The following is a 25,702-nucleotide window of genomic DNA, read 5'->3' as shown; positions in this document are numbered from 1 at the left end:
GTTGGCTCCTCTGAACTCTTTACAGTTCCTCAAATTCCTCCAGCCTTTTCATAAGTTCTTCCTTAGAATGTTGTTGATAAAAATGACTCTTACCCTGCAAAATAAGCTTCAATGTCATTTCTTCAGAGAGTTCTTCTCTGACTTCCCAAACTACCACACATTACCATTACAAGGGGGTACTTTTGTGAGACTCACCCATGTGTGACTATTTAATGCTTTTATCCTGCCTTAAATTTAAGCTCCATGAAAACAGAGACCTCATTTGGCATATTCTTCACTGAATCCCTGTTGCTAGAACAGAACTTGACAAACAGTATGTACTTAATAAGTATTTGTTTAATGAATTCATATTTTCAAAATTACAACAATCTAGTGAGTTTGATTGGCAATTATTCTACACATGACAAGGTAGGCATCATAGGGATAGTTTCAATTGATCTCCATAAGGTCACCAAGAGTTAGTGGCAAAGATATACAGTAATTATAACCCAGCTTTCCTGGCTCCTAGCGAATACTTTTTCTAATACATTCAATGCTTCAGCAAATTGTAAAATATTTTTATCATTAAAAATAGCATATCTTCATGTAAATTGGGATCTTAACTAGGGATAATAATACTCTGTAAATACATAATTGTCTCTCTACACACATAGTATAATACCTCTGAATCAACTATTTTCTATTAATGGATTTCATTGAACCAATCAAGGATGATAACCAAATTGTTTTCCTGGTCTTCTAGGAAGCCACATTAACTTAAGATCATACAGGAAATGAATTATACTTTTGTTTTGACTTTCAGACATGTCATGTGAATCATGTGCAGATGATTTTTTTCATTAACTCTTACAATTATGCAACAGGCCTATTGTCTGAAACATAAGAGTTTCAAAGAAAAGCCAATAAGGAAATTCAAACATACCACAATAAGTCTTATTTATTTGGCTCTAAGCAACTAGAAAATTAAAATTGTGCTAATGTATTTGTATGTTTTTATAAGGAGAAGCCAGTGATAAATAAGTTACTATGAGAAATTTACTTTTTAAAGTTACTCTCAATATGTGCCACACTGTGTTATTAAGGTATAATGGAACTAAATTGGTTCCAGATGCTACACAATCTATATCATAGAACCACATAATATGAACCAATGCTTATAGTAATATCCATTGAGAGTAGCTACGATGCAGTTCAGGTAGCCCTCAGTTCTTGAAAATTTTGAAACTGTCTTCTCCAGGTTTCTGATCAGTTTCGCAAAAAGCTGGGCGTCTTTGCCTTGATCCTAAGAAACGGTACACTAATTTGGCATACGGTCCTGGAAAAGGAAGCCAAAATTGGTCTTAGGGAGAGTTGAAGCAAAAATTCAGTCATTAAATTTTAGACTTGGCATGGTTGGGTAACAGTTGGTTAGAGCATCATCCCAATATGCCAAAGTTGCAGGTTCGATCCCCAGTCAGGGCACATATAAGAAGCAACCAATAAATGCATAAGTAAGAGTAACAACAAATCATTGTTCCTCTCTCTCCCTCTCCCTTCCTCTCTCTCTAAAATCAATCAATTCAAAAATATAGATTTTAAGCCCTGGCTGGCATAGCTCAGTGGACTGAGTGCGGGCTGTGAACCAAAGTGTCACAGGTTCGATTCCCAGTCAGGGTACATGCCTGGGTTGCAGGCCATGACCCCTAGCAACTGCATATTGATGTTTCTCTCTCTTTCTCTCTCCCTTCCCTCTCTAAAAATAAATAAATAAAATCTTTAAAAAATATATATACATTTTAGACTCAAAATCCTTCTTCCTGGCTTTATCATATCATTATCTTTCCTGGTTCTCATTCTGAATTCTCTTAATTTTTCTTCACGATCACCTTTTCTTATCCATTAAATTGTGCTGACTGTAAGGCGTCCTGAGCCTCTTTCCCTGTAGTCCCCCTGCATTCTGTGAACTTGTTTTGGGTGATCTTCTCTACTCCTATAATATCTACTCCCAGTTATTTGGATGACTAAAAAAAATTGTACCCCGACAGTCTTCAGGCAATATGAAGACCTTGCAGCTATTCTCATTGCCTGCCTGTGCCTTGAACAGCATAGATGCACAATAAATATCTGTTGAATGACTGAATGAACCCTTCTGTGAATCTTACACAAATGTTTCTGGCTTATTACTAAACATCTTCACTCTAATATTCCATAGGTATTTTAAATACATGTCTCCATCTGTTCTTACTTTCTTCTCAAAACACCTACTCTACGATCATTTCCTCTTGCTTAGTGGCTACAACACTAGTACTGTGTTGAATAAATATTTATTGAATATATACAATTTTGTGGTTAAAAAGGATTAAACTTCCTTTATTAACTATGGATAACATTTATTCAAAATATCTGCCTGTGGCTACAGACTTGGATAGAATTTCCAGAGGAAGCAGGACGGTGGCCATGGAAGTCGGAATCCGCTAAGGAGTGTGTAACAACTCACCTGCCTAATCAACTAGCTCTGAAAATGGATGGTGCTGGAGCATCAGGCCCATACCCAGCCATTGCCAGCAGTCGATGGCAAAAAAAAAAAAAAAAAAAGAATTTTCTGAGGAAAGGGCTATTGTGGGATATACATGGATAGGCAGAAAGCATGCTTCAAAGGAGATATAATTATATAATTACATGGGAATATGCCAAATAACACAGCAACTAAAATACTAAGAGGAAATGATTAAATGACTAAGGTTTATTAGATTGAAATTACATCTATATATTCTAACCATTCTTTCAGAAGTGAAAGATGTGATAGAGGAAAAAAATGCATAGAAAGACTTAATTCAATCATGAGTGTATATAAAAGTTCTCTTGAGTAGAGAAAATGCACTTTTATATGTTTATTTCACTAAACTAAGCCATAAATTTTGTCACAATTACTAATAAAATTTTAAATGCTAATGTTTTACAGCCTACATTCCTAGAATATAATCTAATAAAAAATAAGTTAAATAAAAAGTACTGAAAATCAGAAATAGACTCCCAAATAAATTATGAAGTCAACTGAAAACTCAGACCTAAATTATGAACTTTTAAATTACAAAGAAAAATGTGTACTTCATACTATAACTTGTGGGATACAATTCAAGCTTGTCTCAGAAGAAAAATGTGACCCTAATGACCCTTTATTATTAAAGGAAAAGACTGAAAATGAAGCACTAAGTACCTATGTTAATAAATTTTAAAAAGAAGTATAAAAGGAAGCAAATAAAGTAGGAATAAAAATTATATTAAAAAGGGTGAAATTAATTAACTTAAAAGATATTAGGGTAGATGACTGTACCCAAAGTTGGTCCTTTGAAAAGGATACCCCAATTTGTATCTATTGAATACCCCATTGAGTTAAAAAAAGTGTACTGGAAGTAGCAAAAGCACACAATTTTGTAAGTGATAAAGAATTTTAAAACAAATGGAGTGATTTTAAAAATTTATAGCAGGTACTATGGAAAAACTGCTTAAGGGGAGCTAAGAAAAATGGGAAAAGAACAGGGAGCATATGTGCTCTGAAGTCAATCAGTAAAACAAAATATTTCAATATTTATGGGAATTACATTTATTCAAATTTGGTGTTCAAATTTAGAGGGAAAATAGGTTTATTTAATCAATGGCACTGGTACCCTGGCCTAAGTCAAAAGAGAATTGAACCTCTATATCACACAATATACAAAAATAGACCTTAGGTGCTTCAGAGATACAAAGTTACAATTTAATAATAGTTACTTAAAATATTTCAACGGATTCTAAACAACTTAAAATATTTAAATTTAAAATATTTAAAACAACTCAGAGAAGAAAGTAGGTTTGTAGGGAGAAGGCAGGGCAGGGATGGGAGAGGACTGTCTTTTACGTTGCTGATAGAAATGCAGTTTGCTAGGCCTGTTCAAGATACTTAATCCTGCAATGTCTATCTGACTTAGCAGTTAGTTCCTGTCACTTTCCTTCAGAAATAAAAGCAGCTGTAGGGGGCATGTATGTTCAAAATTCTTATTACAACATTATTTGTAGTGGCAAAAAAATTGATGATGCTAATACACCTGAAAACAACCCAACAGCCATTTAAAAATAATTAAATAGATGTGTTACATATTTTAAGTACCATGCAGCTGTTTTCCTTAAAATGATTCAACTTCTTGGTGTGATAAGATCTCTGTAATTTATTTTTAAAAATAAGTTTCATTAAAAATGAAACTTTCAGGTTGAAGAGAATGAAAGAAAGAACAAAAATCAGATAGAGAGAAGAAATGTAGGGTATGTTCCCATTTCATAAAAATCCCCAAAATTCATACCCAGGTGCATCAAAATTGTAATAATAATAATGGTGCTTACCCTGTGACAGCACTTCATGTATTAACTCATTCAAAACCTCACCACAGCCCTCTGAAGCAGGTTGTCCTAGTTTTGCTGATGAAGGAACTGAGCAAGAGCACACAAATAACTTTCCTAAGAACACACAGATAGTGAGCCGGCATCAGGATTCAGACCATGGCATTCTGGATCTGCAATCTGTGCTCTTAAACATTATGTGTCCTGCTTCTTATTCATATTTGCAAATGGCTGGGTAAGTTTAGTGACGAACTTGGAACTGTGCATACTAGGAAGTGAACACAGATTAATTTGCTTGGCTGGGAAGGGAAAGGGAGGTAGAGGAGAAAGAAACTATTTGCCACAATGGCAAAATATACTTGGTATAATTTTAGGTAAAATTTATACAGGTTAGTGCAAGGAAATATAAGTCTATTGTGTAGGAAACCATTAATTATAAGCTGAATTCTGCTTATGGCTTAGGGATTCAGGGAGTACTGTTTCTGTTTAGAAGGGGTTTTTTAGGGTCATTTTGAATCTTGAATGGAGGAGGGGCAAAATAGACATGGCCCATGTCTGTATTTGATTTTGCCCAGAGAGCAGAGGCTGGGGGTGGCTAGATTGTGAAGAGCTAGGTGAGATGTGGTGGGAGAGGACAGGTGATTGGGACCTGGTGAGAAAGACGATTATCTCAAGTTAGGGATGGGTCTTTACAGGGCATAGTTGAGATCAAGGAGTATTTCCTCCTCTTGGGAGAAGTCAATACATGCATGCTAAATTTCTCAGAAATCTTTGCCAAAAAGTCACCTGGGAACAGATGTAATGAGTAGGAAATTGTGAGTGGCTGTAAGAGGCCTAGTTGAAAAGTAATAGGTTGAGATTTACAAATTGTTATAGATTGGTTAGTGACCCCAACCATTTGAACAATTTCAGAACTCCTGGGAGGGAACATAGAGTGTTGGAATTGAGGACTGGTAGGGTGACCCCACTATCAGTGAGAACTTTGACTGAATAAGTCCCTAATTTTAATGCTTGGTTCCTCTAGGTGGTTAGCTGTTCAAAGGGGGAAAGTCCCCATTGAGTCCCTGGAGCATCTCTAATCTTGTTTAGTAACTTTGGATCAGGCTGCCTTATCTGGACTGAATTGGAGCCATTGCTTACACTGAAGGCAATTCTTTTCAAAATGTCCAGTATTTTTGCAAAAGAAACAAGATGCAGGGGTTTGCTCTGGTGTCTGAGGAGAACTAGGGGTAAGGGGATTATTTAATTGTTGAAGTTACATAGCTATTAGTTTAGCCATTTTTCCCCCAAAGGCTAAGGCTCAAGTAATTTGGGTTTCTTTGTCTTTTCCTGTTGTCTTTGCTAGTTGGTTAGCTAGTGAGGCAATTTCATGGGATCTTTTTGCCATCTAACTGATGTATTATTTTAATAAAGTATAAGGGCCTTGTAAAAACCCACAACGAAGATGGGATTGAATAAATTTAGTAACTTCACCATTACAGTTGTTGGTTTCAGAATTTTGTTGGAATACTAGCTCAGAATGATCAAAATAACCTGAGATGAATTCATCCTTTCCTTGCAGGCCTTGAACAGCTTTCCAATTTATTTGCCTGGGGACAATTTGGGGAATGGCTTTTAATAATTTTTATGACTGTTTCTGTAAGGCTCTTAGGCCTTTGGCACTCAGGAGTTTAAAGTATTACAGGGAGTGGCTTTGACCTGTGTCATCCATCCATTCTGTAGCTGGGACATTGCCAACCAGCACGTGGATGAGCTGGTATGGATTGGAGAGACCTGGCTGTTAAGCACTAATGATGACACTAAATGTGCCTTTGGATTCGGTGGGATTAAATTTGGGCTTTGGGAAATCCTTTGGCTAAAAGTTTGGCTTCAGTCCCATGAGTCAAAGAGACAGTTTTGAGTCCTTTGAAGTTATCTAAGTTATTTAGAACTTTAAAATGGGCTCTCTTTTTACAGAATATAAAGAGAGTTTCACCAAAAGGAGTAGGTTAGGGGTGGGGTCACTAAATAGGGACCGAGGGACTCTGAGATTTTAGAGGATTCTGAAAGTAAAGGAGGAGGGTTGCTTGCACAAGTCTTTTCTTCTTCTAATTTCTATGGGTACGTATGAAGTTTACAATTATTTCCTTGGAAGGCAGACATAGCTGCTTCCTGGTACCCTTTTGAGACCTTGAAATACTGATTAAAGAAAGCCTCCTAATCTTTGGTGAATTCAAAAATTTCAGCATTGGAGTTGACATAAATCCAATTGATATGCTAATTTTAAAATCTCAGAGGAGCCCCATTTTGGCCAAGAAAGTTTTAAGTCACCCCCTGTAATTTTTGATCAGAGATTAAGCCAATTTCAACTATTTGGACCATAACTTTTAACCAAGAGTATTGAGCAAGAGTCTGGCATCAATGACTCAGGTAAGGTGTTTAAGTGAGCATCTGATACAGTATCTAAGATATAACTCACCAACATCATTTCTGTTATCAGTGAAAAGGTATCTGTCACTTTTATAGTGATTCCAAAATGTTAAATGGAGACATAAAGAGTGAATACCTGAATGTCTCATTCTGTTTCCCAGTACATTCATACAGAGCATTTTAGATGATGGAATATATGTCTTGGTATTAGAAATGCATTTAAAATACCTTCTTATTTGTCTTTTATATTACATTTATTATTTTCCTTTTTAAATTAAATGTGTAACTTCTTGTATATGATTTTTATTTCAGAATAGTAAAAAGTTCTTGAAAAGTGTTCTGAAACTCAATTTCCAACATGAGAGGGGGGTTCCTTCCATACCAACAACTAATCTTGGACACCAGCAGAATGTTTGAGAATTCAGCTCAATTTTGACACCATCTACCTGGATACAGAGGCAGATTCCATAGGTAAAGGTCTCAGTCCCACAAGAAAACCCTCCCTTCAGAAGCCAGTTTTAAGCCCTAGTTGTTACATGGTTGCTTCTAACCAACTTGCTACAACTCAGAGGTTCCCAGGACCCCTTTCTTGGGTTTGATTAATTTACTAGATCAGCTCACAGAATGCAGTGAGCTGAGTTTATTCACTAGATTTTCAGTTTACTGCAGAGGATTTTAAAGGATACTAATCATCAGCCAGCTGAGAAGATACATATGGAGCAAGGTTCAAACAAAGGGGCTTCCGTCCTCATGGAGCTTGCAGTCTGGCATGGTAGCACCTGGGTGTGTTCTGGTTCCCCATTGCAGGAGCTCTCCCAACCTCCTCCTTTTGGGTTGTTCCGGAGGTTTCATTACATAGGTGTGATTGATTAACCCATTAGCCAGTGGTGATTACTCTGACCTCTAGTCCCTTCCCTCCTCCCACGGAATCTGGGGTGGGATAAAAGTTTCTTACCCTCTATTCAAGGTTGGTTCCCCTGGCAACCAGCCCCCATCCTTAGGTGCTTTGCAAATGTCACTTTAATTAACATAAACCCAGTTGTGGTGGAAGCACTTAGGATGAATAACAAGGTACTTGGTTCACCTTTAGGGCTCTGAAGCATTTTTAGGAACCTAGAAGAAATCAAATAGTATTAAAAAAAGAGGCTTGCATTGCTCTTATTGTTCAGGAAATTTCATGGGTTTTGGGGAGCTCTGAGACAGGAACTATGGATGAAAACCAAATATACCTGAGAAATATATTGTGGTCATCTGAATAAGTGAATATATATATGTCAGGTGATTTATAAGATATATATGTATCTTATAGTATTGTGATTCATAAGAAGAATCTTATACATATACACCTTATGAATCACAATATTGTAGTCTCTATAAAATATTCATTATAAAAATAAAACTTTGGATCTGAGCACTTTGAGAATCACTATTTAATCTCTCCCCACCCCTTAATGGAGAGAGGGCTAATATTTTATTTGGGAGAGAAAAACCTTTGTAATTAATTAATAAATAATTGGAAATAAACTCAATTGAAAATCAAGGTACCTGAGGTTTATTCTTGAATCTCAGTAACTTGCAGTGTGGCATTCATTCGCCAAGTTGTTATCTCTCGATCTCCATTTCCTGGTATTAAATGAATCCATTAGACTAAGGGGTCACCAGGATCACTTTCTACTTATCATTCATTGAATAAAGATTGTTTTAGACCTTCTTCAAAGTTGTGTGCTACTTTGATTACACCCATAAATTTCCAACTTCACTGTTCACCTCTTCAATATTGATGACCAAGTAAAAGTTTTAATGTTTTAACAACCAATGACATACTTTCCTAGAGAATCAGGAAGGCATTGGTACTCTGCCACTGTATCTCTGAACTGTTCAGTGTATTAGCTCAAACATATGATGCCAGCTTTTAACTCTAAGTAAAAGGCAATGAAACCTAGACATAGGGTGTTGTGTCTCCTCCCCATTGCCTTTGCAATTTGCGTCTACATTAGAGAGCACTTTCACTTCTCTATTTTCAAGGGCAACTCCTCATGCCCAATTGAATTTGGCTTTCAGGCCTAGAAACCAAGATAATGTTATTAAGTGCATTTAACATCCATAATACTTCCTGAGTGTTTTCAAGCCAGAATCTAGGGAGATAAAGGTGAATAATGTGTACTTGCTGCCTTTGAATGTTTACATCTGATGGAAAAGGTGCATGGACATACAAATACTTATGTTCACCAGTGTGATGAGGGCAAAAATGTACATGCCCTAGAAGGGAGGGACACAGGAAACTCTTGTTCACCCCTTGTGCTTAATGCTGGCACAGGGCCTGACACCTAACAGTCTCTGTGCAGGAAAGGAGCCCCAACTTCCTACATCAGCCTGTAATGTCAAAAGAGATCTAACAGGAAAGGTGACATTTCAACCGAGCAATGAGGCACCTGGAAATCATTGGGTGGGGGGAAGAAAGCACTTTCCTCCACCCTCAAGGTTTTTTTAGCTGGTCTAACAATCAAATAGATACTAGACAGATTAACAAGAGAAAATAATGTAAATGTATGTGTATATGAACCCCCCACAACAGGAGAGGGTCAAAGATCCACATGTATGAGAAGTTTAAAGAAAGAAAGGTAAAATATGCATAAATGACATTCTGGCTATGGTTGAGGCAAGGTGACTTGGGGGCTTTAAAGGGCCATTGCAAGATGACAAGAATAGCAGATGTTTAGTAATCAAAAGTTTGCCCTGCCTCCTAGATAAGGTCTAAAAATGTTATGTCTGATGTCCTTTTATGGGCAAGTCCTCTAATTCAAGCCTTTCAGGCAGTTAATGGAGGGGCAGAAGTTTCTTTTGAGCCCACAGCTAAAGTTGCCTTGAGCTCAATACAATCTGCATATCAACAAGGCACATATTGAGGTGGTGCTTTCTAAACCCCCACCAATGCTTCCTAATAACTACTAGAGATGGGCCTGGCATACTGGGATGCTGCTCATGATGAAATGGAGGCCAACCTAGTCTGAGGTTTGTGCTGCCTTTCACCACCCAGCCAAAAAGCAGAGACAGGGGTTAGATTCTAAGTGTGCATCTAATATCACATGCTAGAAATCAGAGAAGACAGTGGATAAAAACCCTAACATCCACCTTCCCCAAGCTCCTCAGGGGCAAGTTTATACAGGGGGAGTATGGAAAAGGGGTTTTGATCTTGATGAACATTTTCATCACTGATTCCTGGAACAGAACAGTCAGTGTTCTGACAGGGATCTCACAGCCAGTCAGGCAGTGGTCGGTGTGCATCATCCAGGTGTTTCTGGGGTGCAATCGTCCAGTCTCCGCATACCTGGGGACCTGGCATTTAGGTTCAGGGCTGGGTTAAAAATTCCTTTGTTCTTTCCTGGTCAACTCTTAACTGCAATGAAATCTCAGCTGGAACATAAGGTTAAATGTGTATATTTGATTAATTGGTTACACATTCTATTAGTAATCATCTAAGGCTATAATGGAGCAGGAAGAAAAGAAAGAGGAAAAAAATCTTATTTTCTATTCTACCCCTTACACCTCTTTCAATAAGACCAGCCTTCTCCCTTCCTCACCCTGGGCAAATTACTTCCTCTCTCTGGGCTTTATGCTTTTCAAGGGTGAAAGGAGAAGGGGTTCCGCAGCATGAATTATGAGAGCTTGTGTGTGTGTGTGTGTGTGTGTGTGTATGTGTGTGACAGAGAGAGAGAGACAGAGACAGAGACACAGAGAGAGAGAGGGAGAGAGGGAGAGAGAACTAAGTCCTATAAAGTCTGCAGGGGGAACAAAAACAACTAGTACACAAGAACTGCAAGTCTGCACTGCACTGAATTCTCTTGCGGGTAATAGGCAAACAACATTAACAGGAAATCTAGCAAAACCGAGCCAAAAGACGGTAGTGAAAGTTTGGGAAAAAAACGGAAGGAACAGCAGTTCTCAAACTGCTGAGGCGGCTGGGGACAGCGAGTACAATTTTATGAGAAAAAAACGAACAAAAACTTGAGCTAGTAAGAAAAAAACGAAAAAGCAAAACAAAACTCCGCTTTAAGATCCTCTGGGACTTGCTCACCTGTCTCCCTTCCCACCCTCTCCCACCTTCCTTCCCTCCGACTCTCTGACCCCTGTCCCTGCCACTCGTCTTCTCTCACAGTGTCTGTCTGTCTGTCTGTCTGTCTCTGTCTCTCTGCCTCTCAACTGCCTTCCCTCCTCCGCGCTGAAGAGCGTGTGTTCCCATTTTCATTCTCTCTCCTCTCTCATCCCCCCTCATTTCCCTCTCTCTCTCGTCATTTTCTCTCTCTCCCCCATTCTTTCTCATTTTCTCTCTCTCCCTCATTCTCTCTCGTTCATTTTCTTCTCTCTCTCCCTCTCTCCCCCGCGCCCCCCTAATCCCTCAAGGAGGAAGTCTGGGTCGCGTGCGAACCAACTTTGACTCTTAAATCCTATTTTGAGTCGTCCCTTGCCAATAAACCTTGTCCTTGGTGGCTCTCGGGGCTCAAGGCCCCGGCGAGGGCAGTGCTCGTTGCGAACCTGCAGCCAGGTACCCCAGCGCCCCTCTTCCCTCTCTCATCACCCCGAGACCCAGACCGAGACCGAGACCCCGCCCCCGCCCAGTGTCGGGTTTCCGGACTTTGGTTATTTTAAGGCGCGCGGTTTGCCCTCCTGCTTCCGTGCCTTCACCTCGCCTCCAGCCCTGCCAGCATGGGTCCCTGGCCCCGCTCTCAGCTCGCCGCTGCCCTGCTGCTTCTCTGTGGCATTGGCACTGCGCACGGCGACACACCTGCCAACTGCACCTACCCTGACCTGCTGGGCACCTGGGTCTTTCAGGTGGGCCGTGGAGGTTCCCAGCGTGATGTCAACTGCTCGTCGATGGGTAAGCAGCCGCCCTGCCCGGACTGTCCCCCTTCCCTCGCCCTGAGTCCCTTTCCCCGCAGCGCCCACACCGAGCGCCTCCACGAGGCAGAGCGCACTTCCACGAGGCCGGAGCCTCTTAGCTGGACTCGGGGCTCCTTGGGATGCCCTCTCCAGAGCCAGAGTTGCCAAGTGCAAGTTTAGCTGCTGAGAACTTTTAACTTCACCTTTTCTTGGTTATTCCTGGGGCTTCAATACTTTCTAAAAGACTTTGTTTCCCTACCCCCTTAATTTTTGTTTTCTGTATTTTGGGTTTGTTTGGTTTGGAAGAGAGTTCAGACCTTGCAATCTTATCATCTCCGGTCCAATTCGTAGTTCTACTTTTGTTTGTTTGTTTGTTTTGCCAGTGAAAACTGAGCTCAAATACTTGAGAATATAACAGAAAGGGGTTTTTTTTTGTTTTGTTTTTGTTTTTAGGTTGTGGGAAAGAGCCCTTATGCCCAGCGATTTTGATTTAGATGTGTGTCGATGCTACTAGTCTGCGTAAACTTCTGGTACCCCTCTGCACTATTTTGTGTATTGCAGGGATGTATATAAAATTCTGTGTTTTTGTTCTTTTAATAACCCATTAGCACAATGCCAGGCACTCAATAAATATCTAGTACTTGAACACACTGGGATATTCCATATACCCTTTAGATAACATGGTTACACCAAGGAGGAAGAAATTGGTGAAGTGAGAAGAAAAAACATACTGTTTTGATCAGAAGAGGCACCTTTGTTCTGCCCAAACCCTTGCCTGCCTATAGCTTGGCCAGACTGAGTGAAGCTTTCAGCTGCACTCTCCTCGTCGGCAGAGCAAAGATTGCCAGGTGATTTGTTGCTAAAACAGATCGATTCAGCTGTCTTAACTCCAAATGACTTTGGCATTGCATAATCCTGGACATTTTAACCATCTTCCGTTTTAGAAGTTGAAGTTGAAGGTATGAAGCAGAAGGGAGACCAGGATTTGTACTGTTTGGGCACATTGTATTTCAGAGCTAATATTAATCTGAACTATGAAAAAACGCCTCAAGTGTGGAAACTTCTAGACACACACAGCAGAACCTTGTTTAGTCAGCCTGTGACTATAAATTATACTTTTAACCTTAATATAATAATTAAAGACACCCACTTGACTGAACCCCTATCTTCTAAAGCTTAAAAGTTTAGTTCCTAATGGCACAAATTAGCTTTGTAAGACAGAAACTTGAATTTGCTAAATACTGTGGAAGGATTCAGATTCTGAAGTTCTGAACTGTAGAGCCATTATAGAGAAAGATGCTCCATTTCTTCTTTGAAGAGGTCATTTCCTTTGCCTTTCTTTTGATCTGATAGCAGGTCTTTTTATATTTTAATAGTTCCACTTTCTGACTACCATTTTGTCTTCTCTTCATTTCTGCCTGTCATCTTCAGCATCCCCCATTTTTTCCTTTTCTTCGGTAGAAAAATTTCTTCAGTCTCTGGATGCTCTGGGAAGGCAGGGGCTGCACTTTTTAGGATCTCTCTGCCTGTTGGCATATTTCTGTCTTTTGAGCCCTCACTTCCCAGGTTGGACTGAAACCCCTCTGGAACTATACAGAGGGATGCAACAAGATGGAAAGTCTGATACTTTCACAAGCCAGATGGGCTCACATTTGGTGGCGTGAAAGGAAAGCAGCTTAAAAATTGTGGAATTGTACAGGGGCTTTTTCCTCCCATTGAAGTACAAATAATTTTCCATTGTTGTGCATTTTCTTCTCTTTAGGACCACCAGAAAAAAAAGTAGTGGTACACCTTAAGAAGTTGGATACAGCATATGATGACTGGGGCAACTCTGGCCATTTCACCATCATTTACAATCAAGGCTTTGAGATTGTGTTGAATGACTACAAGTGGTTTGCCTTTTTTAAGGTTAGTTTTGTTGGACTGTGCATTCATATTTTTAATTATTTAATATCTGAAGTCTCTTCTAATCAGTAGACCCTCAGAATTTTAAGATTAAGAAGATAACCAGAATTGACACCACTTTTCCCAAGAGGAATTAGATGGTTTATTTAAAATTATGATTTCAGTAGATTAAAAAACCTGATCTATATTTGAATATGTACAAACCATATACATTTAAATTTCTAGTGTGGTAAGTATGACTAAATTCCTTTTTTGAAGGTTTTATTTATTTTTAGGGGGTAAGGGAGGGAGAAAGAGAGGGAGAAAAACATCGATGTGAGAAACATTGATTAATCAGTTGCCTTTCCCTTGTGCCCCAACCTCACCCCATCCAAGGACCAGGCCCGCAATCCAGGCCTATGCTCTGACTAGGAATCGAACTGGTGACCCTTCGCTTTGTGGGGATGACATTCAACCAACTGAGCCAGGCTGGTCAGGGCTAGGACTACATTTTTAACTTATTTTCTTTATTACTATACCTTTATTTCTGAATGTTGCCTTAATGACTTGGCTTTGCATTGAATCTGCAGGAAAGATATGGATACCATAAACAATTTTGGACTTATTATGCTATCTTTCTTATCATTGCTTGTTGGTTCTGAGAAATTGACATGAAGTAACATGATGTACTAAATATTAATGTGGATAACTTATTTGACTAAACTAGGACAAAGAGATAGACAGTGTCTGAGTTACTCCTTGGACTAGCTAAAGTAAACGGTCATCCGTCCAGGCCATCTTGTTTTCTTCTCCCACTAGGGAAGAAGTAATGTCCGTGTGTGTATGCTAACATGTTGTTTCCTATTGCAAACGCACTCCAGGGTAAAAGTATAGCGCAGATTGTAGTCCATCTCAGATACCCTTCTGAAGTTGGAATTTTTCCTCTTGGCAAAGTATCAAATGCTTTAAGTAAATTGGAACCACAAGCCGGAGACTAGCTGTTTTTCATTTATAATCAAGTATAAATAAAAACAGACATTTTCATGGAGTAGGGTTTACAGCCTTTAGAACATCTGGTAAGAGTTAACCATTCCTGGGATTCGAGGGGAAGTGGGAGAATGACTGATAATGATGATAAAACACAAAGCACCAACAAAACGTCTAAATTTATTGTGATTTTTTTCCTGGGTCGGGATTTAACCACTAGGATATGGTGTTAGATCTGAGCCAGCCCTGTTTTTTCAAATACTAACTCTGTGTGCGTGTGTGTGTGTGTATGTGTATGTATTTATTTATGAGGACTCCTCTTTAATAAAAAAAAAAAGAAAACAGAGAGGAAAAATTGCCTTCACTCACTTGGGTTGTCTGGTCTGCTATTTAGCTGGCAAGAACCATCTGTCCATGTTGCCTGTTGAGGGCCAAAAGTCCATTTTATTCACCAAAGCCCATGCTTAAACTGTTGTAAAATACTTTTAAGATTACCTCTGGATGCTATATGTTTTTAAAATCATAACAGTATTTATATGAATTTTTAAAACTGTAGTGCATATGAGGTAAATGTAATTCAACCTGATTATAATTTTTGGTGTGCATATTCCTGAGTTTAGGGCTTTGTAGACTTCTTATAGATACTTTGTCATAGCCATTAAATATTTCTTGCCTTCAGGTTGAGAATTCCTATGGAATTGATGGCACAAGGAAAGAGATAGTCAAGATAGTTGTTACTGTGTATCATCCTCCCCCTCTTCTCTCTCCTCTCCTCTCTTCCTCTTCACCTCTCTGGCTTCTCCATCCCCTGTGCCCCCTCCTTTCTTGCTTGACACAAAACCATTGTAACATCAAATAAGATCAGAAGTGTTCTTTACCCTAAGTGAGAAGTGTTCTTTACCCTAAGTGGGAAGACTTAATATATATGCTGTAGTAGGACAGAACCCTACTAATTATCTGCCTAATTATCTGCTTCTGGATGGTATTCTCTTACTAGGAATAAAAATAGGAAGAGTGTTCGGCTACTGATTTCAGTATGTATGTTAAGCACACATTCAACCAGAACCATTATGAGGTCCATGTTTTCCTCTCTTGCTAAAAAATCAACCACTCACACTGGTCAGTAGTTAGGAGTTATGACAAAGATCATAATACCAGTAAGCAGAATAGAATATATGTAAGATAGTTGGTTTTAAAATTTCCCTTAACATAATCAAGCAGCTCCAGATAAATGTATTTTGCAGAGTGATAGAATCCATGTCCTTTTTGCAAAACCAACTGAAAATTATGGGGAACAGAGTTTTACAAATTTTAAGAAAAATGATAAAGCAGAGTTGATTCTAAATAACAGGCAAGTGAAGCACTTTTTGTGAAACTTGAAACGTGTTAACACTAAAGGCGTGTCAGGTTTCACCCAAAGCATCAGGGTATTTCCTGTTGTGTTCGGAGAAACCATGCTGGGTGTGTGTAACTCAAGAAAAGACAAACCCATTTAATGAGTGAAGCTCATGATACTTTTCCCTACAGACTTAGTAGTTATCGTTTAAATAAAGGTTAATTTATTTTTAAAATGAAGAATTATCAAAACTTAACCAGTATTTTGTTAAGTTTAAGTGTCTTATGTAAACTACAGCATAGTCCACTCAACTATGGCCATTACAAGGGGTATCTGGCAAATTTTTGCCAAGTATATCTGCTATCATTGTTCTCTGCATCATTATTTTACAAATCAATTGGATCTCCAGATCTCTACATTAACTCATCCCAGACTCTACCACTGGATTCCTTTTGCCCTATTCAGATACGCTCTCATCAGATTGTTTCTTACTGTTCCTACTAGAGTTTGCTGACCTCATGATACTTACAAGGTATTCTGTTAGGCTCCTGTTCCTCCCTCTGCTCAACCAGCATCCTGCAGCTCCCAGAGCAGACAGCATCCACATCCTTCTCCCTGCATTCACACTCCTGTTGCTAGAAACTTACTTTATTAAATTCTACTTCTTCAGGACTCACTTAGAAGATGAACATTTTCCATCACTTGAGGTTCCTACACCATTTTTTCCTTAATTTTATTGGCTTCATAATCTATCCTTTTTTACTTTTTATGTGTGACTAGATAAATTCACATGCATTTCAAGCTAGATAAAATCTTGGCAGGAAGTGAATCTTGACACTGAAAGTTTGTGCATACTTTGAGTTGGGCAGAAAGCACTAGGTAAATATTTTTAGGATACTTTTACCTTCTCAATTTCTAGTAGACATTCAGTTATCTGAATACTTTATGGGGGGTTACAAATTCAAATGCATTTAGGGCCCACCCTGGCAGGTACCTAAACATTTGAAACAACCTGATGTAAAACAATAAGAAGTAATTAGACCCATGGCAAGATAGAAACTTCCTTAGAGATCTTCATTTCAATTTTCTTTTCAAACAATATGCCCCAAATAAAATACAACACTGTCTGCAGGCCAGTTTCTAAGACTATCAGATTTTAATAGCATTTACCTTTTGGTTATAGTTGGCACAGTCCAATAAATTTGTACCCCTCAAAAGTACCGGTAGATTAAAGGGAGCCAACTTCTTATAAACAAGGTAGCAAAACAATGTAAAGGAGATTTAATTATGGTTGACTTTATGTGGTGGGTAGATAAGGAATAATTTTTTTCTTTGTGATTTTATGGACTTTGTTCATTTTTTATGATGAACTTGTATAAAGCTTCTCTATATATGCAGTCCTCTTCACCAGATTGCCTGGTGGAAGTGATAGGAAACCAACTCCGCTCCAAAGAATACTCTCAAGTTGAATAGGCTTTCTACCCTTTTACTGTTTTCATTTGACTTTCTCTGAGGCTGTAAGAGGGAATGGTAGAAAAGGAACTCAGATTTTATTTTGAAGATTGAACTCTCTAAGGGCTGAAAAATATGTATGGAAGGGAAATTAGATTCATTATGGCTAAAAATTTTATTTGGTGTCAGCAAAGCAAACTTCATTGGTTTCTAATTGAGTTTTTGTTTGACCCACCTGTTTTCATAGAACTGTAAACAAAAAAATAAAAAATAAAAAACTACTATAGTGTTTATATTAGACAGGTTGCTACTCAGAAGATGGAAATTTGGCAGTCTTAGAATTTTGGGGAAATGGTTGGTGAAATTCATAACAGAGGATTTATTTACCCATTTTATGTTCCAGTAACTTCTAGGTTTAAAACTTAAACTTGTAAGCTTAAAGCTTGTCACAACAGCCAGAAATGTCAATCATTATGTAGTGGATTTGGGAATCTTGTACCATTTTTCCATTGTGTCTTCTGGGCTCATTTTTAAGATGTAACAATTCAGCTTTTAGAATACTTACTATTAGGATAAGTTCACTTGTTTCAATGTAGATTCCATACACCAAGATTAGGATAGTTTTTAAAAACACCTTGGGGTTTACTTTTAAGAGTGTTTCAGTTGAAGGAAAGAATCAGAAGTTTAACACTTAATGAATGCCAAAGTACTTGTTTTTGTTTTCTTTCATGATGATGTTTAATCTCAATATAATGACTCAATTTCCCATTGTAAACTCTTCATAGGATGTCACTGATTTTATCAGTCAGTTGTTCATGCAGCTGGGAACTGTGGGAATATATGATTTACCATATCAGAGGAACAAACTGGGTGAGCTACATTGAAAAATTTGAACTTTCTTCTTAAAAGCAAGCTTCCCTCCTCCTGGTTGCTTATGCAAGTTAATGTTTATGTATTCATCAGGGAGCTGGAGATGAAACCGGAGAGATTATGGTTTTCTTTTAGATTTCTTGCTTGAGCCTGCTTCTTTGCTACCTTTTACATGCCTGCACTATTTTGTGTGAGTGGTTTTCCACTTTCACATGTTCTGTTTGCACACTTTAGATTAGCTCTCCCAGGTATGGTGCTTATAACATAAACAGACATGAACCTGAAAAGGAAAAGACTCAGTTAAAAAATGGTTAGCTTAAGTTCAGTTCAGATCCTTGAAGTAGCTAGGCTGCCTCAGGTGGTTCATTTTTTTTTCCAAAAAAGACTCATGAGGGAACCATGTCAAGCCATGGCATTTTAAGTCTGTCTTCTAGTGGAGAAGATGGCTCTTCCAGAGAAATTGACATATCTGTCACTCATTCCTGTGAGTTATCACCCGTCTTTTTAAAAATGGCTGCTTCTCAGAATATAAAATGTTGACTGGAGGAAGAGGATATTTTTCACTCTTTACATTTTCACACTTTCAGAATATGTGTTTAAATCATTGCTCTCACTAGATTCACAAATTTAAATGTCCAGAATTTTGATGGGAAATGGTTGTTTAGAGAAAAAAGTTGATAGAGACTTAATTTTCTTGCATTTTAACATTTTCCCCTTTCCCTTCCTCCTTTACTTAGCTCATAAGTACTAGAAGTGAGATATGAAAAACAAAACTGGTTACAGCCTTATCCTACAGCGGCATTTGTCAGACTGTTTAATGTCCCAACAATGGTTGGCATGGCTTCCAGGTAGGGTTTCTTATTAGGTAGAACATTCCATCCGGTTAACCTCTACAGCTCATTCCAGGCAGCCACTAGTAACAGATCAAGATGAAAATTAGAGTTGAAACTAAAAAGCTGTTTCTTCTGAGTTCTTCTCTGGTAGTTGAGTAAGTGTAGATTTTGTTAAATAATTTCCTTTATTTCAGAATTTCACAGTCTCTTCACCATGTTATTTGGTGACAGCTTAGGAGAAAGATGTAATAGGAAACTTTTCCAAAATATTCACCATTTTTTTCCTTACAAAAAGTAAGGTATTCTCAGATTGCAGCTTATGCGATTTTGGCTTAAAACTCTCACTCTTCACCCTAATTACAGATTCATTCCCAGTAGAAAAGGTAGTCCCTGTATTTGCTCTTAAATGGGATAAATAGCCTTGTGTCTGGAAATATAGATCCACACATCACTATGCCTGCATTTAGAATTTGTAGAGTATATAATTTAATGTATCTGTGTTACTTGATTAACCTGTTTCTTGAGTGCATTTCAAAATATTGTTAGGTTTATCCAGTGGCAGTCCATTTCAAATGCATCTGCATGTGCTTCTTGACTGTTGGCTGCATGATGCTTCAGCATTCAGCTTTTGAGAATGGTGGCTTTTTGTGGATGTCTTAAATAGCATGATCAAAATACTAGCATCTCAAATACTAGCACTGTTTTTCTTTTTACTTAAAAGAAATTAATATCATTAAGTATTGTTAAGAGGCAATATTAACCCTAGTTTTTATTGTCTTGTAGTTATTAAATAGAGCATCTGTTAAGGGGGTCTTTTAAGACCACAGCCCAACACAGGCTTGGGGCTAAGAGGCAGACCAGCATGCAGCACTGGACCTACCTACCTCTGATGGCCAGCGGAGGCCTCTAGCAGCTACAGACCCTTCTGGAGTCTTTATGTGCATGTAAAATGCAGAGGAGTCCTGGTGACCTACCTCCACGGCAGCTGCCCTCCCCAACATTTCCATGGAAAGCAGCCACCGCCACTTTGGAATGTGAACAGCCAGCGACTACGCAGGAGAAAGACAAAAATAATCTGGAAGTCTTAGGTGGCTTTGCCATTCAGCCTCTGAGTAAAAGGAACAATATGCACCATTTTTTTTCTCTTTTGAATATTCTTTTATTGATATGATTTATCAGAACAAGCTAGGATTAGTAATTTGTATTTCATTTTGCTCACAGTGATCTTTTTGAATGCCTTTTCTTTCTCTAATTACCTGAGGAACCCCACCATCTATCCTAAGGAGAAGATAAGGCTTCAGGATATCATGAGATGCTCAGATACGTTATTGGTGGGGAGATTGTCCTGTGGAAGAGGCTTTCTCAAATAAAGCAGACTGCTGAAGGGTATCTTTTTGTTGATCATAGGCCTACAGTACCCCTGGCTAAAAAAAGATGGTCCAATGAATATATTTTATGGGTTTTTTTTGATTAGGTGCCATCCTTGTGCTAAGAGTTTGAGGTACTTGACCTTACAAAAACACTGTAAAATAAATATTACTAACTTCATTTTACAGATAGGGATAATTCGTTTCATATAGTACTTAAGCTCACACAGCTTAAGAGTTAAATGATAAAGGCTAGTCTTTCAACCCTAAGCACTTCCTTGGGGCTAAAGAGTGAAAGAAAAGCCATTTCACAAGTACTTGGAGTCACATTTGGGTAGATTTTATGGTGAGTCCCAGTCTGTAAGCACCAGGATCTTTAATGGAATAGAATATGCACTGCATTGGCTCCTGTTGAGATTTAGGAAAGAATCGGCTTGAAGCTTAGGTTTCTTTTCCAAATGAGCCTACTCACTTTCTTTTCTAAGCCAGGGTTCTGTCATTCAAGATAAAAAATTACCTTCCCCTTCCCTTTGTAGTCCCCCAAATTGGAGGGAGAGCTTCCTAATCTTCAAATTAAATACAACCTAAGTACCTTTGCCAAGTTCACTTCTCTTAATACCATTATTGTTCACACTGATTGCTATCATCTAGCTCTTTCCTTTTAAACAATGGACTAGTTTCCACCTCATTTATTTAGAACTGATTAATATCAGCCTTGGTAAACCCAAAATGTGGGGCTACACCTAATTCATATTGTCTGGGAGGACCTCCCTCCTGGATTCCTGCTTAAAGGGAGCAATCTTTCATTAGAGAGCCACTTGCCGTCATTACATTAGTTCAGAGCTTTTTATCCGATCTGGGAGGTACTAGTCTGTGATTCTGGGAAGGTTGTATCTTTTAAAGATGAAGTAACAGTACAGCCGACTCCTTCAACCTGGATTCGTCCTACCTGTGGACCTGATAATTCTCGTTCACTCAGGGCCTCCATGCCCCTGCTGTGAAGGCCTCCCCAGCTCTCTCCATCCCTGGGAGAAACACCCTGGCTTTGGTTCCCATTGTGCTGTGCACACAGCTCTCTGCTCTAGCAGCACTGACTCTGCTGTGATGTGGTGATCTGGTGGCATGTCCTCATTTTTTTCCATATGGAAAATCTGTTAATTTCCCTGTCTATCTTAAGCACCTAATGTACGTAGAAATTTCTAGGTACTTGGAAGGTTAACCGCTTCTCTTTTCAAAGATTTTCACAAGTAATACCAGTTTACAAATAATTCTATAGGGTTATAGAAGCACAAATCAGGAATGGTACTATGTTTATATTTTTGGATTTCTGCTTTCAAATATATGAAGTTATGTGCCTCCAGAATCCTGAGAGAATTCAGTGTTTTCAAACTGATTTTCAGTATGTAAATACTGACAAAGCAACCAATGTGTGTGTGTGTGTGCGCGAGTGCGTGTGTATGAATTTAAAATCATGTCTACTAAAGTGATTCTTTCTCTGAGAGTAACTTTGCATTTAAATGTTTGTTTTGATTATGAAGAAGAGAAGATTTGGCAGGTATGGAACTATAAATATTTCTTAGAAGGCTTCGTGGTATTATACTGCTTACCATTCTCCACTGTAATTGCCTATGTGTCTCCTCCTCTGGTCTTTAAACTCTGTGATTGTGGGGATCAACTCTGTATTAGACGATTTTATTCCCTATGTGTAGCACAAAATGTGAAAAATAATGGGGCTTCAATAAATATTTGTAAAAGAAAGGGAATCAAATAATACATCATTGTGTTGTCCTGTTGTTTTATTGATAAGTTTCTGGAATTATTTTTACATTTGAGCCCTCAGAGCCTATGGTGGACCCTCAAGCCTTATTCTTTGAATGACTTTGTATAAAAACAGATGAGGTTTTTAAATTTTACTATTTATTTATTTATGTTTTAATGTTTGTGTATGACTATGGAAGCCGAGATAGGACTCAAAGTTAAAAGGAATGACCTTTCATAATTACTAAAACTACAGTAGCTGTCGGAGGAAGGAGCTTTATGACCGAATTAGTTCTCCAGAACCTGGAGACCAGCCAGCCTGGGCTGCTGTCGCTTATGCAGCCTTCCCACTGAGTGCAGCGAGCACCACCAGCTACAGGTTAGATTAGATGGCAGCTAAGATTTCCTCCAACCTCACAGCGTTAAGAGTTTATGAGAGAGGGATATAAAGTACAACACTAGGAAATAAGTCAATAATACTGTCATAAATATCTATATTGTCAGATGGTTAATACACTTGTTGAGGTGATCACTTTGTAAGTTACATAAATGTCTAAGTTGTAGACCTGAAACTAATATAATACTGTATGTCAACTGTAATTAAAAAATAAATTAAAAACTAAAGAGTTTATGAATGAGTAAGTGATGAATAAGCCAAGGAATTTTGGCTACTTTAACACTTTGCTGAGTGTTAAGTTGTTGTTTTCTTAACTAGTTCTGGAACATACATTTTGGATCTAACTGTCTTTCCAGTACTGGAATGAATAAATTGATGACCCTTCATTTTACATGTAAATGTAGCATCCAATTTCTTCAGTAAAATGCTGGAAGATACTTGGTTGCAACCATCGTGACAGTTTCCTGGCAGTTTTACTGTTAACATTCAACTTTGTAAAACAAAACGGTTAAGTCTATTTAGTAAGCAGACGACTAGAGCAAATCCTTATAACTAACATAAAGAAGTTTGTTTTTGAAGGAAGGGCTGCTGCTCTTGCCTGGGTTTGGCAGAGCACCAGTCTAGTAAAATGTGCCTTGTTCTCTGGTTGCCATGTGACCGCTGGACTCACCCTCCAGACCCAACAACAAATGGAAGTGGTTAATCTGCACTCATGTAGGTTATACAGGGTGGGCAAAGCAGGTTTATAGTGGTTTGTATGGAAATAATATAATAATTAATAAATAATAATACAAGAATAAAGTGTGTTTTGTGTCCTCATAACTAACTGTAAACCTACTTTTGCCCCACCCTAATATGTACACAGTAAACCAAAGGTAAAAAATTGAAAAAAGAGTCTTTGTTTTTAAGTATTGTGAAAATGTAATAACTGCATATATGATTTATCATTAAATTATTCCACTTTTGTTTTGCCCTGGCTGGTGTGGCTCAGTGGATTGAGTGCCGGCCTGTGAACCAAAGGGTCACTGGTTCCATTCCCAGTCAGGGCACATGCCTGGTGGGTTGCGGGCCAGGTCCCCAGTAGGGGGCACTCGAGAAGCAGCAGCACATTGAAGTTTCTCTCTTCTTTCTCCCTCCCTTCCCCTCTCTCTAAAAATATATAAATAAAATAATTAATAACAATCATTCCACCTTTCTGAAATGGTGCATGACCTCAATGAAACAGACCTAGATGTTCACATTTTTAATTATGTATTCCACAATATGTATAGGTACATTTAAAAATTATATACAGGCACTACCACACTAATATGTTTTCTCTCAAACATATGAAATAAATACTTGATTTATTTATCATCCCAAAATATCCTGACAAAATATATTTCATTGTGATAACCTTTGAAAACAATGTACAAATATGCTTCATTATCATGACTTTGGTGCCAAAAGCAATGTTAGAGTTTCTGTTACCGGTAATTTATATTACTGAATGCTTTGAACATGTGGAAACAGAATTTTCTACTTAAAACCTTTGAAATAAATAATTTTATTAGTTTTGACCCATTTTGTAAAAAGTTTGAAGGTGTCACAAATCAGTAGAGATTAGAAGAATTACTGTTTGGCATTAGGGATGGTGACAATTTAATAGACAAATTTGAACTGAAACATTTGCTTTATTTATACATAAGATTAAAAAGTGAATACTGCAGTGATGGAACCCTTTAAAAACATCTGTTTCCAAAACCTTGTCTTTTAATGTGGCTGACAGAAATCATACTAGGAGCAGCGTAAGTGTAAGCTTTGTCATTTTCCTTTGTTTGCTTTTATTTACATCATTAGTATTTGAAAATCCTGATTTCTTTGTAAGTGTTGTTTTAAACTACTTGTTCATTTTGTGAGAGGTAGCTTAATTAAATCACTAGGTACACAAGTATGTTTAAGCAGACACACAAAGGAATGTGCTGTGTCCCAACCACCTGGGGTAGCACACCATGTGAGGAGGGGACATCTGACATTGGAGTGCCTGGAGCTGTCAGTGTTGCTTTGCATATTAAATGATAGTGGGCGTTGGTTTTCAATTTTATTTTTATATTACAAATAGAAATATAATATTTTCCAATATTATAATTGGAAATCATTTATAAGTCGTTTGGAAATTACTGGTTGGCAGGATAGAACTTGTATCAACTGCTCAAGTGACAGTTTGGTCTGAAGTGTAAGTTCCTCGGTGGTGTGGAAAAAGTCTTAAACAGCTTTGTGTCCCCATGGTTACAAATGGTTACTTGTTTAGTGTTTTAAATTTTTTAAACTCTTCAAATTTCAACAGCATCTTTAGCCTTTATAGGAATCCAGTGAAGTGCATGTCACTCCCATTATCAGGTAAAGAAGTTCAGGCTGCCCAGTTGTGACGTGGCTCCTGGTTACATGAAGAAGTAGCAGAACAAAGGCTTAAAGGGCAAAGTCCTTTTTTTACTACACTGCTTTTGTCTCAGCCAGTGCATTATTACATAAAGTATTCAAATATTTGCTAAGTGTCTTATTAATCAGACAAACAGTGGAACATGATGTAAATGATTTATCACCCTTCTATGTCAAAGAGCAGTTGAGAAAGAGTCACGATAAATAACAAGTTCTAAAATAGATGAACCAGTTTTTTTTGTTGGGCAGGGTTTTGGTTAACATTACTAGGTAGAACTAAATGAATAGTTGATAAAATGAGAGGGAAATGGAAGAAGCGGGGTTTTGTGAATGCTTGGCCACCCAATGGTAATTTTGAAAAAGCAAATAGTTATTCAATGCTAGCAGTTTTCTAAACATAAGTGCAAGGGTTTGGAGGTTCTTCAGATTTTATGAAATTATCTGTTTGCTTTGATAGAAATTGGCATTAATGAATATAAACTTAAATGACCCCATCTGTGCAAAGCAGGATTCAGAAACTAATGTTTATACAACAGACATAGTACTCTTAGGAAAAAAAAATTTTGGCTACATTTCAAAGTGGATAGTGTAGCCAAGACTTCGACTTCTTAATTGGTAATAATGTCAAAAATCACATAAGAATTATTCCACAATAGCAGGAAGAGTGGCGGCCACCCTGGGAACAGGAACGTTCAGACCGGAAGCTAACAGGGCACAGTGTGTGGTCCTCCCCAGCAGAGGTGCTGAGTGCACTTGGCTG

The 25,702-nt window shown here is 38.1% G+C and overlaps 1 protein-coding gene across 2 annotated transcripts in view; it reads left to right on the top strand.

Moving 5' to 3' along the window:
* Window positions 1-11,081: 11,081 nt before the first annotated feature.
* CTSC (cathepsin C) overlaps window positions 11,082-25,702 on the top strand; it is a 37,194-nt gene continuing 22,573 nt past the window's right edge. Inside the window, exons 1-4 of one of the 2 annotated variants that reach the window (XM_045818251.1) lie at window positions 11,082-11,638; window positions 13,403-13,548; window positions 18,085-18,169; window positions 19,786-22,142. In XM_045818251.1, coding sequence (XP_045674207.1) covers window positions 11,467-11,638; window positions 13,403-13,548; window positions 18,085-18,169; window positions 19,786-19,796 — 414 coding nt within the window. In that variant the 5' untranslated portion in view covers window positions 11,082-11,466 and the 3' untranslated portion in view covers window positions 19,797-22,142. Of the gene's footprint in view, window positions 11,639-13,402; window positions 13,549-18,084; window positions 18,170-19,785; window positions 22,143-25,702 lie in introns of those variants that run through there. The other variant, XM_045818250.1, reaches the window with a different exon arrangement.

The sequence above is a fragment of the Phyllostomus hastatus genome, unplaced genomic scaffold (assembly GCF_019186645.2).
Source record: "Phyllostomus hastatus isolate PE091 unplaced genomic scaffold, TTU_PhHast_1.1 phas_scaffold_317, whole genome shotgun sequence".
NCBI classification, from domain to species: Eukaryota; Metazoa; Chordata; class Mammalia; order Chiroptera; family Phyllostomidae; genus Phyllostomus; species Phyllostomus hastatus.
The sequence above is the reverse complement of the archived record's forward strand: the minus strand, read 5'-3'. Positions and strand labels throughout refer to the sequence as shown.